Raw genomic sequence first — 20,251 nt, forward strand, 5'->3', positions numbered from 1 at the left:
CCCTCCATGCACCGAACAGCGACGTGGTGGCCGCCGCGCAGGCGTTCTGCCGACTCATTGCTGTACTATTACTTCCGGGTACCCCGGTTCGTCTCGGCATCCTCGAGGGTTAACGCCGAATGCGGTGAATGCTGACCGCGTTCCCCATGGTTACGCCAAAATTGAGTAGTCGCTCAAGGCTACGCAGGGATTGCTTTCGTCGCATGGTTTCGTCATCCTATTGTTTCCCCCGATAATGCTCGTGGAGACAATGCGGATGAGCTGTCGAATGGTAATCGCGACGAATGTCAACGGTGAAAAAAAAATCGCCGGTGCATATGTTCCGTTTTTTTAAGGAACGAACAGAGGGTACAGATGCGACGCGGAAAGGAGCCGAGTGTACGAAACTACGTCAGGCCTGTTTGACCCTAGTCACGATGATCGATATTTTTGCAGAGATATCCTCGAATGCATAGTTAGATTTATCAACCCGCTCGTCTTTATTGTGGCCAACACGCAATTCCTATGCAACGCGTCGCCTCCGACGATACTCTCTTCAACCCCTGACCCTCTACCCTCGCAACTTACGACCCTTACGCTGTCCAGCCACAACGATTTACCCTAAGTTACGGATGCAGCATGCTTAGCGGGTGATGCGCTCTAGACACGTAATCGGGCTGAATGTTCACGCGATCTCGTGGACCAGATAATTCACCGGAGAGATTTAGGGGATGATCGCTCGTTCCTCTTTCCATAGTTGACACAATTCAATTATGTAAACGCGTATGACGAAATATCTGGAATGTATGAACCGGGGCGCAGGGAATCGGTAAAAATAGGGTATCTTTGCTAACCGTGCACCCCTGGAGCTCATCGACGTTGTACTGCACTGCGCCTAGCGTCGCGACGCAGGGAAGCACAGCTTCCACCGCCGCCTCTTCATTTTCACAGATCGATCCGACCGACTACTGACAGGAAACGTGACCAATAGTCTGCCTGTGAAAGTTATCCTACTGATGACGGTGTGCGTAAGTCAGGGGTTCGCATAGTCCGAGGAAAGTGTCGGTCCTAGAAACAGTGGTGCGTTTCGATTCTCGAGGGTGCATCGGCACGGTTTCTGGAACTCCGTGAAGATTAAGCATCGTATTCGAGGATCAGACACGCTGAAGGGTCACGGTGACTCATTGCTGAAGGGGTTGTATCATGAAATTCATAGGTCGTTTCCGTCGGGACCGACGTTCAGGATTTTTGTGATCCTGTGATGAATAGTAGGACTCGCGACGAGCGTATCGAAGCCACGAGGACGTCATTTTGTAAAGCGGTTCAGCACACTTCAAGGGGTCCGCTAGATCCTCGATATATATTATGACGTACGATACTAAAGGACAAATCGAAATGCACGCAAACGATCTTGTCGAGCCCTGTGCGTGACCCATTGACAATCCCCGCCGTACGAAGAGCGTTGAAAATTTAACAGGACATTCGGATACGCAAGGGTAACAGTGATATCGATCCCTGATATGTGGACGAGCTGCTTTCGTACAGGTGAATTCTATTCTAAGTAAACAATACCTTTTATTCGTTACATTTGTTCGAGCAATTTAACAGGTAGTAGTGGACGAACCGAGGGTTTAAATGTTCCCGCAGTTCCTCTCACACATGCGTCCTGCGTCTGGAAGCCGCGATCAGCCATCACACGTACACATAACCTCGAATTTCTACACTTTTTTTTATTACAGTAAAACTCAATTATGTAAACAAATGGTTGCCAGCGGTATTGTTTGAGTAAAGATCGTTAATTACGGTAGTCCATTGCTCTGGTGTATTGTAATATTCGGAGAAGTGCCGTATGTACGGAATCAGACTTAAGTAACTTAAGTTGTCCATTTTAACCGTGAAATAAGAGAACAAACTTGTATTTTATAATATTATGAATTCTTTGCGCCAGTTTTTATTCAAATGAAACTTCGAAAATGCGCACGATGAATGTACCTGTAAAGAACTGTTTTACGTTCGGACGACCACCACCACATAAAAATTCCTTTAAGTGGTAACCGTCGTTTTGAATTCAAAACGACCGTTACTTTGTGTAAAAAAATGAGAGTGTAATTGTCTCGTTATAGCTGAAAAGATTTTTACGCTGAGTAATGAATGTTGACTCGACGATTTCGAACTGGCATCGGCTTACACGCTCATTCTTTTTTTTATCGCAGATCGTATCATCAAAGATAACGATTGATATACACAGTTTACCTACACAGGACGCGTGCACTGATGTGCAACGACAGTTATTAGGCCCAACGTATTCACTAAAGTTACTTATTTCAACTTTTATACGGAAACAAAGTTGCAAAAATTCGGTGCGATTCAGGTTCGTTGCACTACACTTGGCTCGTATCGTGTGCAAATAATAAAGCTTAAACGGTTGTATTATAAACTCATGTCGAACAAATATTCTGTTGTCTTTGCAGATTATATTCATAAAATTAGTATGTCCAGAAGGAAATTCGGCGGCGACCGACAATTCGACAACGTGGATTATACACAGCTCACAGAAACTGACAATGGTTTTGTTGATTCTCAGGTAAGGCGAATTGTCTTAAATGTATGTAATAATAATACGTAAAAGTAATGATTTTTAAGTTTGTAAATCCACCTGTAAAAATACCATGGAAAGCTATTACCCTGGCAGCACTGTTATTCGTTGGGGGTACCATCATGCTCATCATGGGTAGCCTAATCGTGAGTGGTCACATTGACTCGAAGGTAAGTAATAAACATCCAGTTATACATTTATGCTACTTCAATGTAATATATAGCTGACACTTGATTTTCCAGTATTCTGACCGCATGTGGCCAATTATTATTCTTGGAATTTTAATGTTCATACCGGGAGCTTATCATATGAGGGTAGCAATTTTAGCGTATCAAAAAGTGCCAGGGTATTCCTTTGATGATATACCGGAGTTTGATTAATCATATGTGACTTTTTTTACTAAAAATAATTAGAAATTTTAACATTTTGCAAATGCTAAACTTGCACCACATTGTGTGAAGAAAAGTAAGTATTACTGGTATTGTTTAGACTTTTATCCTTCTTTGATTACACAAGAATTGTCACAAATTCACTGTGTGCAACAGTCTATGAAAGACTTGCAATGGTTACATATATTATTTCTGTACATAATATTTAATATTAAGTTATATTGTTTTCAATCTGTACTTAGACATATTATTAAAAAGTTTATTTTGTGAAAATGAATTGGTGATTAAAAGCATATTTTTTGCCATAGTATTTTTTTTACAGTATCACTCAAACTGTATAGATTTCTAATCTGTGGGTTGGCTTAAAATAAAAATGTTTTTTTTATGTAAAGCATCAGAAATATATGTGATTAATAAACTATTTTCAGTAGACATCGGTTTAACGTAATTAATGTACCTACAAAATAACTAAATAATAACCTGTAAAAAATTCGACTATAAATAAGAACAATATTAAATTATTCAATTGGAAATGTCAATATATTTATTTATAATTACATGATACTTTTAGGACGTGTTTAAAAGTATTGAAAAATTATAAATAAATACTTGTATACTTGTATATCTGAAATTATTATGAAGGTTATACATGATTGTACGATTTATAACGCAAAACACGTTTCTATGTAAGATACGTTAATCCATTGGAAAATAATCAACTTAAAGTCTTTCTTCCCTATTGAATTGTTCATAAATTAAATATGTTTAAATTCATCGTAATCAAAAAAACTCACTAATCGTTATAGCTAATGCGATTGTATAAAATTCTGATTGTGTTGTAAATATCTATAAAGGTTTACACTATTTAATTTCTGCAGTTTACCTTTCTTTCGCGATACCAACGAAAGAGGTGGATCAAATCGTTCTTCGAGCACTCTTTTCATTAACATTTTACTTTGCTCTATTTTATGCTCATACAGTATATTTATCCCTTCATCGTGAACAAGTTGTTGTTCCGAAGGAGTGTTCTGTAAATAAAAGTAATAGGGAAACTTCGACGTGTCCTCACAGACGTATCATAGTGAAAATTTACCTCAAAAAGGAGATACACGGAACATTGTTTTGGGCCGATACCATCCAATGCGTGTCCAGCATTTACTATTATTTGTTGCGTTAACATTAAAATCGTGAGATACATTTCTTCGATCGTCCAGTCGGATTTTACAATAATATGTACTACTGGATCAAACTACCCACAAAAAATGATGGATATTAACATGTTTACGACCAAGCACCACATACACGTGACACAACGATTCGTTTACAGTTGATTAACATTACTAAGTATTAACATATATTTGGTAATTATACCCTATTGCTTTGACTATAACAAAATATCACACATATATGACATTTATGTGGAATGCTTTGTGCGGTTTATGTACTATGTTTGAACTGTGTAAAAATAATATGAATAACATATCACGTGATACAATTGCAAGAAAGACACGGTTCATACGTGTGTATATCATTTTCGTTTCACAACTGCATACAATCTTATTTTTTCTAGTTGACCTACCTGTACTTTCGGGTACACGCCTAAAAGCACCGCACTTTCGTACAGTTCTTTAGCCAATGTCAGATCTATCCGAACTAATGAAGAAATCAGTGCACGATACGTGATTGTTTTCGGTGTACAATCGTAAATATCAATTAATTTCCCAATGCTGACAGTTAAATCGTGATCGTTGTTCGATAAAACTGTGGATATTACCTTATTCGCACAATTCGATAGATCTAGAAGAAGCAACAGATTTTCGATTTTATTCACAGGTAACTGATCGAGGGTACACCTAGAAAAAAACATCACATCTCTTACCTATTGGATAAAAATTATTGCTCTGATTCATAATTAAAAATTCGAAAAGATAATAAGCATGTTTCGAAGACGTTTCGCATAACATATTTAAAAGTACAGGTACTATCTGTGCTCTGATATCATCATCCCTTACATTATTTCGTACCTTCCACTTACCGCGATACGTGTAAATAATATTACTCTCTGGAAAAGATAGATTATGCCAGATTGATCTGTGTTTCACTACCACCGAATCCTATTAGAATCTTATCAGAGATAATTCACTAAGAGAAGTATAGAAAAGATCAACTCACGCTTAAGAAGGTTGTAAGCCTTTAAGGGTTTATGATTTGCTAAATAAATTTCAGCAAAAAGCATTAGAACACCGGCGTCGAATTTACATAAGCTACTTTCCTCGTGTAACAGAATTTCGATATTTTTAAGCAGTTTAAACGCTAGAACCCAAAGTTCCCTCTCGGCTAACGTGACCAGTATATGTATCGTGACGTCGTTAAATATCTTATAAAACGTCGATGATGCCCCGGTTTGGGCTGTAACGTCCAAAATAAATCAAAACTGATGTTAGGTGTAATTTCAAATGAAAGATCAACGTCTGTTTACAATAATTTTATTTGGTTCAAGTAAATCTTCATACATGACAATTTTAAGTATTAGTACGAGTATTAACAGTGTATCAGAAGGAACTATACATAAAGCGATGTTTATGCTTTATGCATTATGTTCTATTATGAATCGAACTCTATTCCTAGCTCTACCACTAGTTTGTACATAAACAGAAGTAGATACCATATAGTCCTTTCAAGATAATACACGAAGATACAACTAAATGGAAAGAAATGTTTTATTCTAAAATGATTAAAACCGAATTGCCTTATCTGCGATCTTTGGTCAAACTTTAATATGAAATTTAGATTATCACTAACAAGTAGAACAACAAAACATGAGGTAACGAAGTTATGTATAAAAGTTTTGCGTTAGACAGGTGGTTAATAAACACGTATTATCGATTATTATACTTTACCTGCAACTAAAGAGAGCATACTCAAGTGATATTCAGAACGCTCAACTTCATTGCGCAGAATATTATAAAAGGCACGAATAAATAGGCACACTTCATTCGGCTGCGCCGCGTCCAAGATATTCTTAATATATTCGTAATCATTTTGATTAAGTCCTTTCTGAAGACTGTGTACTTTCGCATAAAATTTCCCAAACATTTTTCTATCATCTACCGAATATGTATTCGGTAAATTGACTAGAAAAGTAAACGAGACGATTAAACAAATATACAGGAATCTACCGCATTCCTATGAAATTTTGAATCCGTTGAATATTTACCTATCCGGCGCAATCTAACCGGGGGAGTTTTATTTTGCACACTGTCTTTATTGCTAAGAACACCGTTCCCTCTCGCGTTTGGTATCGTCGTATTAACATCTTTGTTTGTTGTATACAATGCACTTTCCGGCTCATTCGTTACATTTGTTGGATTAGATAATGTAATTTTAATTGGCCTCACCGCTTCTGTTTTTTTAATTACTTTATTACCTTTTATCTCTTCGAGTATGTTATTAACAAGTGATAATAATCTTCCATCAACCCTTTTGCGGGTCTCATCACTGAGTTTACAAATGACAATATCATATATCTCTTGAACATACGTCTTATCTACTAAGCATTGACATAAAAGAATATGTATAACTTTTAGTTCCAGTTGCTTCACTTTCATTAATAGTGGTTTCGTTGTAGACCAATATTCTCTAAGTGGAACATAATTTAATACTATAATTAATATGTCCATCACAAATTTTACGTCTTTATTGTCTACTATTGCTGCTAAACAATTAATAATTACGTTCATAGTAGTTCCACTTGTTTTCAAGCGTGCAATAGTATCACTTGCAGTTTGGTTTGTTATAATTTTGGTACTGTGTAATTTTTTTAACATTTTTAGTTTAAAAGTGATATTTACACGACCAAAAAGACATTCGTTATAGAATTTCTTTAAAAACGCATCACACTTGTGGGATATCATTTGATCTATTACGTCAAAAAAATTTTGCTCATCTTCTGTATATAATTTTGTCATATATGATAAAAACTGCATTAAAAGAAAAGATTATATAATTACACAAAATTAATACACGTGGTGACAATAAATTACACAATGTTTTTATTAGATACATACTTGGTGAGAAAAACGACATGTACTACTTTTAGGACAATTGCCTTTTCTTATAATGCTGTAACAGTAACCCCCAAAAATATTGAGAAAGTGAACGGGCTTTTTGTTATTTACTACTCCTTCTGTACTGTTGTGGGTTTGTGGGTTTTGAGAGCATAGCACACCTGATTTGCCTTTTACCATTGGACACATAAGTTGTTTTTGTTTTTGTGAAATATTATTATGATTTATATCATTACCCTGATATGTCTCTGCAAATTCAAGAGAACACCTTTTGTAATAATTATCAAAAACTTCATCAGTCATAGTATAAGACTTCTTACTATACAAAAAATAATTATTTATTTTTTCTTGAACCGGAGTTCCTGAAATATCGAATCTGCAAGTATGAAGGAATAATATTTTTTAATTAGTTTCTTCAACTAGTTTTTTTTTATATAATACACAAAAAGTATGTACACTTACTCTTCTAGAAGTTCTGAATCAGCAAATAAAGAAATACAATCATCTTCATCAGTCGTGAAACTATCATCATTAGAATTTATTTGACTTAAAGCTAAAAATTCATTTTTTGAAGATGATTCAGATGTTTCTATTACTAAATCTTGCAAATTTTTTGTATCATTCTGTGTATTAGATTCTAGTATATTACTATATTCAAAAGTTCCTACTGAAATTTGCGTTGATGTACTTAAACTACCTTGCGTAATGTTCAAATTTCCTTCTGTAACTAACACATCACTAGTTCTCACTTCATTATCTTTTCCTGCATTCGGTATATTCAGTGTATCAGTACTTTGTATTATTTCAGGAACATTTATAGTAGTATTTGAAGCTACAACATTTATTGTGGTATTAGGATTGTTTTTCATATTATTAGTTTCACTTTCAACTCTTGAAAATTCACACCAATTGGTCGTAACCAACTTTATTTTTTTTACATTTTTGATAGTATTACTTTCATCATTGTTTAAACGTTTTTGTTTTTGCAAATTTGTACTTCCATTTAAATCATGCGAGATATTACGTGTTTCTGTACTCTTTTTTTCAAGTTCTTTACCTGTCTTTGTACTTTGTTGGATATCCACTAAAGTATCTTTCTCTATATGTTTAGAAGAGTAATTATTGCTTAATTCAAAACTCGTAAGTTTATCATTACAAAATTCTACAGTCTTATTACATTCTTTGTCATTCACCATTTGTAATTCATTTGTAGGTGATACTGATATCTCAGTAACAATTGGTGTTTCCTTTACATTTTTGTGTGAATATGTAACTAATGATACTAATGAATTTTTTGCCTGATCTATCATTGACTTGTTATATTTCGAGAAGAGTGTATTCTCAAAGGTACTATTTACATCTGTGCGTTGCATATTCCCTTGTTTGTACATAATGTCATTATTCTGTTGCTGTTCCTTTAAGTCATTATTAGTTTGTATAATAGAATTTTTACATTTTACAAATGCATTATTTATATGTAATTCTAAATCTCCTAAATTTATATCCATGTCACATTCCTGTTGTATATCTCTATTTAACTTCTCTTCATGTAATTCACTTGTCTTATTAGATACATTTATCACATTTGAATTCTTATCATACAATACAATTCTTTCCAAACTAACTTTTAAAGTTTTACCATTTCTCAATGCTTCAGCTTTGATATCTTCCTCTATTTAATTGAAAAAAATAAAATAAAATAAATTATTTAAGAAAAACCACATGCCGTACATATAAAATTCTTAACAATGTTAATTACAATACTTACTATCTTTTTTAAACATTTTTATAACTTCAGACAATGGTAAATCTGAAGGGAACTCTATTAAATCATGGTCTTTGTTATTTATATTAGTTTCCTTAGTCTTTTTTTTTGAAGACTTAGTCTTTTCTTTTGAAGACTTAGTCTTTTCTTTTGAAGACTTAGTCTTTTCTTTCAAAGACTTATTCTTTTCTTTTGAAGATTTAGTCTTTTTTTTCATATATCTATTCTCTATATTATTTACTGTGGAAATAAACTTGTTTGCCCCAGAATTTTCATCTGAGCTATTGGAATCTGAATGTACCATCACTTTATGATTGCAATATGTACAAACTTTATATTTTATTCTATATTTATGACATGGACAATTCATTGGTAAAAACTGTTCTGAAGAAGTATTGTATGAACTGTTTTTTGAAGATGGACATTTTTGTAGCGCAATAACTTTAATAAAAGCTAAATCAGTTTCACATTGTTTGTGTGATCTATATTCATCATTGTAAATATTTCCGTGGACTTTTGAGTTAGACTTTTTATTATTCACATTCTGAGTATATAAATCCTTCTTTGGTTGCCCCATAGTTTCTTATCAATAGAAATTAAAATATGTTATCACCGAGCCTTATAATCTTTTTGCTAATTTATATCTACAGTAAAATAAACATAATATCTAAATAACATCAATGCACACCAATGTTAAACATCAATTGTAAGAACTATATCTACAAACCAATGAAACATTCATTCAATCAATAATAATTTTTTAAGAGAGAGAGAGATGTACCTTAAAATAAATAAGAACATAAAGATTTTCATTAATATAAACTGCGTTATAGTACATTATATCTTGTAACTTTTTAAGACCTCGTCAACGTGCCAGGCGAAATAATGCATAGCTCATTAAAACAATATATATATAAGACAATGTTCTTACCGTACTTCAATCACTAAGCCTCGCTGCTATTATTGTTCTTCAGAGAAAACGTTCAAGCACCGTAGACAATCACTTATTAAAAAGAACTTGCGTACGTATAATTCACCCTCTTCTGAGACACGCCATGAACATTCAAGTGCCGCGACAGAGCGAACGAGAATCGTAAGCGCTTCTATCGATATATCGATACAATGAATATGTATGTAGTGTTAAAAATATGGAAGGCCTCCTCCCAGAAGTTTGTTGATGCTCCGTCTTATTTAAACAATTTCTACGGTACGTAGAAAGAATATTTCAATCCGAATAGTGTCACATTGAACCTGAAACGCTCGTGTTCCATAAACATGAATGAATGACCCTTAAAATCTAGTCAATCACGTACAACGAGGATCTCAATGAAAATTTGGTAAGTGAGCACCTGTTTCCTAATCTACCTTCGCTTGCGAATAACTACGTATTCTTAAAAACGGTCAAAACAATGAAACAGTAGACATTATACTTCTATACAATTATACTATAATTAATACATTAATAATTAATGATGAATTAATAGAAATATTAAATATGAATTACCCATTAGTACAGTTGCCATTCAATTACCATTCAATAGAATATTCTCTAGCGATCCTGCATAAATAATTCTTGTTTCACATAACTCTTCGCCAATTATCCGAAATGATTATTGTATTCTATTTTTCATTCGCACATCACTATTCAATGGTTTTTTCACAATTTATATCCTATACAAATTACGTTCGCGCGAGAACATTTAAACACTATCCACGCTTCGAACTCGAATACTGTAATGCCTGAAATTTCCAGCTACGCAACCATTAACCGTTTACTCGAATCAGTGGTTCTCAATGTTGAGACACGCTTCCAATATTTTATGAGAGCTATTTTCAATGTAAATCATGCGAATTTAGTGCAGTATCCAAACGTTAAGCAGAGAGAACAATGTAAATATTAGAATAAAACACAGTTCACATTTGCTACATCAAATTTCGTCATCAAGCAATTCGGTGACGTTCATATGCGATTTACTTCAATATATTTGGGTTGAGCCTCCTCGGTCGAAGATCCTATTGGCCAGAGAAAAAAGTGTCGCAATAACGAACCCTCGCAAAAAGATAGAAACAGTACGGAAGAGAACAAAACATGGTATAGAGTAAGAAAATGTCCCAAAATAAAAATAATGCCTAAATATATAGAGGTTGCAGAAAGCAAGAAGAACACAAGAGGAATTTACAGTCAATGAAGGATGAACGAAGAAGTCTTCGATGCTAAACCAAACAAATAACATTCGAGCTCCTTATTTTATCAATACTTCAGACAAAAATACATTTGTCTGAACCTATACAAACGTATAGTGAACCTCGGAAAATGCACTCATCATTTTCTCGAGTGGCTGCAAACCCATTGTGGTAACTTCTAATTTATGTACATAGATAGGTATCCAAGCACCAATCTGGAATGTATACAGAATCCGAACCTATGTAAACATTCCCGATGCACTAGGTGTATCCTAGCACGTTATTTCGTCGACCTTCTCGTAAAAAAACAAGAAAGAAATCTCGGAATTAAACATCGGTGAAAGCGACCGGTTCGAAAAGTCGCGAGGACGTGTCTAACACGTGTGACCAATCTCAAGTGGAAGATCGGTCACAATGGTCCCTCGGAAAACAGACTCGTCGCTTCGGAATACCTACACACCGGGGTTTTGAAACACCTACAATGCAACGGTACCGTTGCGATGCGGTGTCTGGAAAAAATCATTCGAATGTCAGGGCCATAAACCGCTTCATTCGCTGACAGAAACACGTGCAGACATCGCCGTTGACTGCGAGCGAATTTGATTTTATGACCAGTACCGGTTTGCTGAAGTTAATTCCTTGTAGGCTCTGTTTTCCATGAAGTTTTCCATACGCACTGGCAAAAAGGATGAAGGAGCAGCAACCGGCAGGGTGCAAAATCTACCGGACGTATTCTCGAACACGTCTTACCTTAAATCTCTCTTCAAAGAAAGAAAAAGAGGATCTTCAGCTTAACAACTCACCTCGTGTCCCTGATTCGCGATTTATCGGCAAGATTCAAGTAGTTTTGAACAGAGAAAGAAACGTTCTACGCTATCGAGCACGGCGATCTTTATTCGTAAAACGGACTTACAAAACGAGTCAGTCTATCTTCAAGTTAGAAATCGTATACGGTATTGTCCAGATTGTGATTAGCCATTTGTTCGTCAATCCAGTTGCGCGCGGTAGCAACATTCGCGTAGACACCCGGTGTACCGTCCTCGCCGCAACCGATTCCCCATGCCACAATGCCCGCTTGTTGGTACGTGGTCGGGTCTCTCTTGCTCGGACACACTAGAGGACTTCCTCCATCGCCCTGAAGGAGAAAAAACATACGTGATTATGAAACACGATCTCGGTGTTGATACGGTATCGCCGGAGGAATTCAACTGTACGAATCGACGAGCACCGACGCAAGCATTTGAGGAAACTAAGATTGCTACTACCCTAAACTGGACCTCCTTGCGAATTTCTTGCCAAATACGAATTACGAAATTTGAAAAGTATATGCATTGTATAAAATGTATACCCATTTGTTATTTTTTTTAGTATTCCATGAACTTGGACATTAGTGCGTTTACGATCCTAAGAATCATACGCAAATGACGATTCGAATGGTAGGTTACATACGACTTAGGGTAACAAATGTCAATAATATAAATAATATAGACGCTGTTTTAAAATCAGAATGAACGTAACTAAGTATACTCTGACTCATGTGTATATATTGAACTTGATTCATTCGGTGTATACTATACCTTGCAAGCGTCCTGGTCAGCCACGCCACCAGCGCAAATAAAGGTCTCGTGTAGATTGAAATATTTCCCTAATCTGGTCTTACGTAAACTCTCCTGGCACGTGTCGCGTGGCACCACCGGCAAGCCAATCTTCTTCAGAATTACCTGATAGTGACCCTCTTTACCTGAAACGATCATTACCGTCAGGTAATTTCATGTAGAGCCAGATTGCTGGACCAATTGCACCTCGGTAGGGCAACGAATTGTTTCGGACAATAAAGAGACATAATAGTTATTATTGCACTTACCGAATTTGTGCTTGCCCCAGCCAGTGACGAAGCAACTGCTGCTATCGAAAACGTCGTTAACATCCGGCAAGCACACTAAATCGATGTTCTCCGAGAACTCAACCGGTTCTGTTAGAATCAAGATAGCGAAATCGTAGTAAAGCGCGCCGGCATAGTATTTCTCGTGGACGATCACTTTTTGCACGTTGCGATCCTGATGCGGGTAGATCTCGTTCCTCGTTTGTGTGTCCCATTCACCCGCTCGAACTTTCAACTCGGACGGTTGTTTCCTATTGATGGACAATTATCGATGTTAGTGCAATATCTAACAGCGATAACCTTTTGTCAACTTGTCGACTTGTCAGCACTTACCCGTGCACGCAGTGTGCGGCTGTCAACACGGCCTGTCTGTGGATCAAAGAACCACCGCACTGGTAGACGTTCAGTTTCTGATTATCCTTGCCCACTATCTCGTTCCTCAGGATCGCCATCATCCACGGAAATTCGCCGAATTTTGTTTCATTGTTGTAGTCCCCGATAATCCTGAAACCAACACCGTCCGGGTGTCGTTTGCCGCAACCTATTCTTTGGAGGCGAGGCGGCGTTGGCTTGTTGTCAGGTGAAATCCTGTCAGGTGGTTTACAGCAGACGTACATATAGTGGGAACATTTTCCTGCGGACCTGTATTGATAACAGAAATACAAGGATCATTCCCATGGAAACATTCCGTAGGGTGGTCTTTGGAAGACTCACATCTGGTCAATGGATGAATTTTTGTTGAAACCGCCCCTGATATCTATCAGCCCCTGTACATCCTGTGTTGCGGTACCGTTGTCGCAGAGGTAGTAGGACACGCATTCGCAGTCATCTGGAGGTGGTGTCGGTTTGTTTTTCGTCCCTACAAATGTACCCTGTGTGGTCTGCTGATTGTCGAGGGACTGGGTGCCCAGCGCGTTTAAATCGCCGGATCCCTTGTTGTCGGTGGTTGAGGTGGTTGCAGGTGGTTGCGGAGATTGAGAGTCTCCAAACACAGTCAGTAACTGGTTATCCAAGTCATTTGAGCCCACTTGTTGCTGTTGGGGCGCAGCCAGACAGTAGCCGGCTAAGGCCAGCGTTAACAATTGCATCCACATTGCGATGTTCTGGAACAAAAGAGAACGTAATCGTACCATAGTCCAAAATATCTCGGAAACTGGGGTACAGAGGCTATTTGCCCAGATGCTTCGAGATGGAAGATACTGCAAGGATCGTTTAAAAACAGGACTTTCTGGCGGCGAAAGTATCGCAATTCAAAAGTTTGATTAAATATTTGGCACGTCGAATACAGTGATGCATATAAATTTCGTGAAAAAAACTCAGCGATGACGCACGAAACGTTCGAAATCGTGGAGTTGCCAATGTCTATTAAACTAATCGATAAGGATCAGAAGATTATCCATTTAATTTCAATTACCATCTTTTTCCCGACTATAAATAAAGTTGGTATCAGAGTCTCGCAAATATCGTCGGCATTGCGAAAGACGCGTCAATTTCTGCAGACCGGAAAATCAGAAAACAGGTCGTATTATCGTTAAAGATTCACCCGAGGGCAGCTTCGAATCGCTCGGCCCGATGATCCGATCGACGATAAGCCGACTAATTCAACTATAATGCGCGCCTCCGAAGCTCCTGTGCGTTAATGGCTTCACAGGACGTGCGTTTGTATAAACAAGGAAGCTCGCCTTAATTGGATTCCGAACAGGAAGGTGATAATTACGTTAATAAACACGCTACCAGAAAATCCTGGAAATGATGAACGACTGATCGCAACTTTTGCAAAGATGGTTAAGCAATCTGAAACGGGTGATCCTTGGAAACTTCAAGGCGATCGGGTACTCCGCGGTGATGCTGCGGTATCCAACAGGGTTCAAGGCGATCCGGAATGTCAGAGGGGACAACCGTGTCCAAGTCTCCACATTCTTGGACGTTTCAAGCTGCTAATTGAAACGCAGAAAATGACGTCGCGAAATCTACAGCGTTCGATTTTCCTGTTCAAGATTTCCAAGGTGTATGCACTTCTCGCTGCAGTTTGATAATAATTAAGCAGAAAGAAACAAAGCGATTCGCGTGACTCATCGAGCGAGTTCAGCTAACACAGCGTCACTTAATGAAGCACTTTCGTATATATTTATTCCCGTTACATGTAATTAGATTTCGTGATCTGTAGGTCTGAAGGAACAAAAAAAGAACGGATGTTAGATACCCATTAGCAAGATTCTGAATCCAATAGCAAGAACGGTGATTAACGAATTCAAAGGAGACACAATGAGAACACTGTAGAACAGATTTGAACTTTTTTTGTGTCTTGCAATAATCACTAGATGAGTCTTATAGAGTCCCTTACTCTAAATACGAATCCGAAAACCAAATTGCTAGGTCACGTCCAGTTCGAAAAAACTGGGTTTTTGTAAAAACGATGGAATTTTTCAAAGAATTGAGTGCTACGTGAAAACTAAAAACGATAGGCAATTAAAATTTGTCGTAAAAAATAGAGGAGACTTACCTGAATATGTAGCTATACAAATTTTGAATTTTGCATATCATTAGGTGTTTATAAATGATGATCAAAGTTTAAAAAAGGGTAGATGCGCGTACTTTGTATGCACTTCTGTTACATTTCTACGAAAAGTGGATCGGCTAGCACGAATTTGCTATGCACCATTAGATTCTGGAGACATTTCTGAAGTGGAACCCCCCTGCGGGAAGTGTGAGAACGGTTTTTCTTTCGGACAGGTTAAGAAAATGTCCATGAAGAGCATGTGCACGGAACTTTGGCGCCACACGGCCATCGCTCGCCGGACACAGTTATTAAGGGTCGCGAATACGTGCTGTGTAGACATGGACTCCGGTTACTTCTTATATGTATATATAATGTTTAATTGTTTTATAAATTTTCACAATAGTTATGAGAAAGCTTTTCACGATCGTTCTGTTTTAAACAATTTTGTGTCCACTGTAAACATGATCCTTCGAGTTGTTTACGTTTGTCGGAATTGTCACAAATTTTTCGAGGTATCGGCAATAATGAACCACTTACCGTGCACCGATTCCAGGACACTGAGAAACTAGTTGCCTCTTCAAGTATCACCGCGCGTTTGTCACTGGCCGGTCAGTGGATCCGCGATTTGTTCGGTTACACACACAGCACTCGCTGCCGAAAGCATATATGCCTATCTCACCACCAGAGACTTCTCGATTCCCTAATTCCTCGTCGTGGACATGTGTACACGTTGCTCCTTAACAGGTTTGACGGCTTCGCTTGACTTTACTGCGCAGGGAGATGGTATTCCCCATGTCCACTAAGGCTATAGGACTGATACCGATTTCTCGGAACGTATCGATCGATTTTTCCTGCGACGTTGATCATTAACCCGATTTTCGTTAATTTCCAAATTCCCAACGAATTCGACGTGTCGTTGATACGAAGAAGAATACGGAAATTGGTTCGATGCTAATTTATTATAAGGACTGCTAATTTAATATAAGTCCTTTCTGAAGACTGTGCACTTCCGCATAAAATTTCCCAAATCTTTTTCTATCATCTACCGAATATGTATTCGGTAAATTGACTAGAAAAGTAAACGAGACAATTGAACGAATATACAGAAATCCACCGCATTCCTATGAAAGTTTGAATTTGATTTTATGACCATTACCGGTTTACTGAAGTTAATTTCCTGTAGGCTCCGTATTCCACGAAGTTTTCCATACGCACTGGCAAAAAGAATGAAGGAGCAGCAACCGGCAGGGTGCAAAACCTGCCAGACGTGTTCTCGAACGCATCTTACCTTAAATTTCTCTTCAAAGAAAGAAAAAGAGGCTCTTCAGCTTAGCAACTTACCTCGTGTCCCTGATTCGCGGTTTATCGGCAAGGTTCAAGAAGCTTTGAACAGAGAAAGAAACGTTCTACGCTATCGAGCACGGCGATCTTTATTCGTAAAACGGACTTATAAAACGAGTCAGTCTATCTTCAAGTTAGAAATCGTATACGGTATTGTCCAGATTGTTATAAGCCATTTGTTCGTCAATCCAGCTGCGCGCGGTAGCAACATTCGCGTAGACACCCGGTGTACCGTCCTCGCCGCAACCGATTCCCCATGCCACAATGCCCGCTTGTTGGTATGTGGTCGGGTCTCTCTTGCTCGGACACACTAGAGGACTTCCTCCATCGCCCTGAAGGAGAAAAAACATACATGATTATGAAACACAATCTCGGTGTTGATACGGTATCGCCGGAGGAATTCAACTGTACGAGTCAACGAGAACCCACGTAAGCATTCTAAGATTGCTACTACCCTAAACTGGACCTCCTTGCGAATTACGAAATTTGAAAAATATATGCATTGTATAACAGGCATATCCTTTTGCTATTTTTTGAGTATTCCATGAACTTGGACATTAGTGCATTCACGATCTTAAGAATCATATGCAAATGACGTTTCGAATGGAAAGTTACATACGACTTAGGGTAACAAATGTTAATAATATAAATAACACAGACGCTGTTTTAAAATCAGAATGAACGTGACTAAGTATACTCTGACTCATGTGTATATATTGATCTTGATTCATTCGGTGTATACTATACCTTGCAAGCGTCCTGGCCAGCCACGCCACCAGCGCAAATAAAGGTCTCGTGTAGATTGAAATATTTCCCTAATCTGGTCTTACGTAAACTCTCCTGGCACGTGTCGCGTGGCACCACCGGCAAGCCAACCTTCTTCAGAATTACCTGATAGTGACCCTCTTTACCTGAAACGATCATTACCGTCAGGTAATTTCATGTAGAGCAAGATTGCTGGATCAATTACACCTCGATAGGACAACGAATTGTTTCGGACAATATAGAGACATAATAGTTATTATTGCACTTACCGAATTTGTCCTTGCCCCAGCCAGTGACGAAGCAATTGCTCCTATCGAAAACTTCGTTAACGTCCGGCAAGCACACTAAATCGACGTTCTCCGCGAGCTCGACCGGTTCTGTTAGAATCAAGATAGCGAAATCGTTGTAAAGAGCGCCGGCATAGTATTTGTCGTGGACGATCACTTTTTGCACGTTGCGATCTTGATGCTGGAAGATCTCGTTCCTCGTTTGTGTGTCCCATTCACCTGCTCGAACTTTCAACTCGGACGGTTGTTTCCTATTGATGGAAAATTTTCGATGTTAGTGCAATATCTAACAGCGATAACCTTTTGTCAACTTGTCGACTTGTCAGCACTTACCCGTGCACGCAGTGTGCGGCTGTCAACACGGCCTGTCTGTGGATCAAAGAACCACCGCACTGGTAGACGTTCAGTTTCTGATTATCCTTGCCCACTATCTCGTTCCTCAGGATCGCCACCATCCATGGAAATTCACCGAATTTTGTTTCGTTGTTGCTGTCCCCGATAATCCTGAAACCAACACCGTCCGGGTGTCGTTTGCCGCAACCCATTCTTTGGACGGGAGGCGGTGTTGGCTTGTTGTCAGGCGAAATCCTGTCAGGTGGTTTGCAACAGACGTACAGATAGTCGGAACACTGTCCTCCGGACCTGTATTGATAACAGAAATACAAGGATCATCCCCACGGAACTCTGTTAGTCGTTACTCAGTTAGATAATTAAACCCTTGAAAGTTTACTTTGAAATAAGGACCAATTAATCTCCAAAAATTCAACCCAATTATTCACAAATATTCTAGCTACATACACATGCGAATACAATCTTCTATAGTGTGTCACACCTATTCTACCGTTCTAGGCACAAAATATTTGAACACATATTCCGACTTAGGTATCTCTCTTCGTAAAAAGAAACTTCATTGCAACAATTTACCCTTTCATGCGCAAACATACATTGTCCCTCAAGATCGAAGTAATCAACACTGTGAGATAAGAACGGAAATTAGAAAAATAGTTCGAATTAACAGTAGAACTACCGTACCAGTCAAAATGATCGATTTGTTTGTTTGGCAATTATTGATTAAAATCACTGAACATTCGAAGCGATCTTGAAAATAAATAGTTTCACTCGAATACTATATTGAATGTCTAACGAAACCGGAAATTATCTATTGTTACAATTATTATAGCGATTACATATTAATCATATGAAATGCTCGGTAGTTGTAGTGTTGAAGAAACGTTGAAAATTGTCATAGAAGTACATACATCTAATAGATGAAGATATATCCAAAGACAGCCCCACGAGACGTGTACAGTGATAGCAACAACACCACAGCAGTCGATAGACCATACTACGCATAAAGTGTACTACGTGTTACCGTTGTTACCGTAATTCTTAAACATGCACAAATCCTAAGCAGCCGTGTGTATGTGCTTCTGGAAGGAAACATTCCGTAGGGTGGTCTTTGGAAGACTCACATCTGATCACCGGGCGAATTTTTATCGAAACCGGACCTGATATCTATCAGCCCGTATCCATCCTGTATCACGGTACCGTTGTTGCAGAGGTAGTAAGACACGCATTCGCAGTCATCTGGAGGAGGTGTCGGTTTGTTTTTCGACCCCACAAATGTACCCTGTGTGGTCTGTTGATTAAGGTACTGGTTGACCAGCGCGTTTAAATCGCCGGATCCCTTGTTGTCGGGGGTTGAGGTGGTTGCAGACGGTTGCGGACCGCCTCCAAACACAGTTCCTATCAGCTGATCCAAGTCATTTGAGTCCACTTGTTGCTGTTGGGGCGCAGCCAGACAGTAGCTGGCTAAGGCCAGCGTTAACAATTGCATCCACATTGCGATGTTCTGGAACAAAAGAGAACGTAATCGTACCATAGTCCAAAATATCTCGGAAACTGGGAAACAGAGGCTATTTGCCCAGATGCTTCGAGACGGAAGATGCTGCAAGGATCGTTTAAAAACAGGACTTTCTGGCGGCTAAAGTATCGCAATTCGAAAGTTTAATTAAATATTTGGCACGCCGAATTCAGTGATGCATATAAATTTCGTGAAAAAAACTCAGCGATGACGCACGAAACGTTCGAAATCGTGGAGTCGCCAATGTCTATTAAAGGAATCGATGAGGATTGGAAGATTATCCATTTAATTTCAATTACCGTCTCTTTCCCGACTATAAATAAAACTGACATCAGAGTCTCGTAGATACCGTCGAAAGACGCGTCACACTCAGCAGACCGGAAAATCGGAAAACAAGTTGTATTATCGTTAAAGATTCACCCGGGGGCAGCTTCGAACCGCTCGGCCCGATGATACGATCGACGATAAGCCGACTAATTCAACTATAATGCGCGCCTCCGAGGCTCCCGTTCATTAATGGCTTCACAGGACGCGCGTTTGAATAAACAAGGAAGCTCGTCTTAATTGGACTCCGAACAGGAAGGTGATAATTACGTTAATAAACACGCTGCCAGAAAATCCTGGAAATGATG

At 38.3% G+C, this 20,251-nt stretch overlaps 3 protein-coding genes across 14 annotated transcripts; 1 reads left to right on the plus strand and 2 right to left on the minus strand.

Annotated features, from left to right (window-relative positions):
- Positions 1-871: 871 nt before the first annotated feature.
- Positions 872-3,396, plus strand: LOC116433725 (transmembrane protein 230). Of its 8 annotated transcripts, none has more exons than XM_031992143.2 (5): positions 877-1,524; positions 2,193-2,350; positions 2,451-2,563; positions 2,623-2,745; positions 2,818-3,396. In XM_031992143.2, the coding sequence occupies exons 3-5, from the start codon at positions 2,471-2,473 to the stop codon at positions 2,953-2,955; spliced, it is 354 nt and encodes a 117-aa protein (XP_031848003.1). In that variant the 5' UTR covers positions 877-1,524; positions 2,193-2,350; positions 2,451-2,470; the 3' UTR covers positions 2,956-3,396. The 8 variants fall into 8 exon arrangements, with proteins under 8 accessions (XP_031847995.1, XP_031848003.1, XP_031847997.1 ...); XM_031992137.2 differs by lacking the exon at positions 877-1,524 and adding an exon at positions 1,647-2,123; XM_031992136.2 differs by lacking the exon at positions 877-1,524 and adding an exon at positions 1,647-2,084.
- Positions 3,341-11,802, minus strand: LOC116433724 (uncharacterized). 5 transcript variants are annotated; one of them, XM_076367974.1, is made up of 13 exons: positions 10,301-11,777; positions 9,728-10,047; positions 8,800-9,440; positions 7,494-8,703; positions 7,352-7,407; positions 7,032-7,279; positions 6,182-6,944; positions 5,865-6,098; positions 5,137-5,373; positions 4,844-5,026; positions 4,544-4,761; positions 4,058-4,213; positions 3,342-3,992 (listed from the first exon to the last, which is right to left on the minus strand). In XM_076367974.1, the coding sequence occupies exons 3-13, from the start codon at positions 9,371-9,373 to the stop codon at positions 3,771-3,773; spliced, it is 4,101 nt and encodes a 1,366-aa protein (XP_076224089.1). In that variant the 5' UTR covers positions 9,374-9,440; positions 9,728-10,047; positions 10,301-11,777; the 3' UTR covers positions 3,342-3,770. The 5 variants fall into 5 exon arrangements, with proteins under 5 accessions (XP_076224086.1, XP_076224089.1, XP_076224083.1 ...); XM_076367968.1 differs by adding an exon at positions 9,524-9,577 and having other exon boundaries at positions 7,032-7,407; XM_076367971.1 differs by having other exon boundaries at positions 3,341-3,992; positions 7,032-7,407; positions 8,800-9,378.
- Positions 11,803-11,854: 52 nt separating this feature from the next.
- On the minus strand, positions 11,855-20,098 carry LOC116433727 (ovochymase-1). The gene is made up of 11 exons (XM_076373977.1): positions 19,919-20,098; positions 19,228-19,607; positions 18,089-18,397; positions 17,738-18,006; positions 17,451-17,614; positions 16,841-17,035; positions 13,577-14,112; positions 13,196-13,504; positions 12,845-13,113; positions 12,558-12,721; positions 11,855-12,115 (listed from the first exon to the last, which is right to left on the minus strand). Exons 1-11 carry the CDS (start codon positions 19,949-19,951, stop codon positions 11,918-11,920), a joined length of 2,826 nt encoding a protein of 941 aa, XP_076230092.1. The 5' UTR covers positions 19,952-20,098; the 3' UTR covers positions 11,855-11,917.
- Positions 20,099-20,251: the final 153 nt, after the last annotated feature.

Source organism: Nomia melanderi, chromosome 1 (genome assembly GCF_051020985.1).
Source record: "Nomia melanderi isolate GNS246 chromosome 1, iyNomMela1, whole genome shotgun sequence".
Classification (NCBI taxonomy): domain Eukaryota; kingdom Metazoa; phylum Arthropoda; class Insecta; order Hymenoptera; family Halictidae; genus Nomia; species Nomia melanderi.

Excerpts from the sequence above, each read along its gene's own strand:
- LOC116433724 (XM_076367971.1), bottom strand. The coding sequence starts at position 9,373 with ATGGGGCAACCAAAGAAGGATTTATATACTCAGAATGTGAATAATAAA. Across the intron at positions 5,374-5,864 it reads TATGCTCTCTTTAGTTGCAG|CCCAAACCGGGGCATCATCG; the intron begins GTAAAGTATAAT and ends TGGACGTTACAG. Across the intron at positions 3,993-4,057 it reads CCGTGTATCTCCTTTTTGAG|AACACTCCTTCGGAACAACA; the intron begins GTAAATTTTCAC and ends TTTTATTTACAG.
- LOC116433727 (XM_076373977.1), bottom strand. The coding sequence starts at position 19,951 with ATGTCAGTTTTATTTATAGTCGGGAAAGAGACG. Across the intron at positions 18,007-18,088 it reads GCCGCACACTGCGTGCACGG|GAAACAACCGTCCGAGTTGA; the intron begins GTAAGTGCTGAC and ends TTCCATCAATAG. Across the intron at positions 17,615-17,737 it reads CTGGGGCAAGGACAAATTCG|GTAAAGAGGGTCACTATCAG; the intron begins GTAAGTGCAATA and ends TGATCGTTTCAG.
- LOC116433725 (XM_031992135.1), top strand. The coding sequence starts at position 1,500 with ATGTGGACGAGCTGCTTTCGTACAG. Across the intron at positions 1,525-2,450 it reads GACGAGCTGCTTTCGTACAG|ATTATATTCATAAAATTAGT; the intron begins GTGAATTCTATT and ends TTGTCTTTGCAG. Across the intron at positions 2,564-2,622 it reads ATGGTTTTGTTGATTCTCAG|TTTGTAAATCCACCTGTAAA; the intron begins GTAAGGCGAATT and ends ATGATTTTTAAG.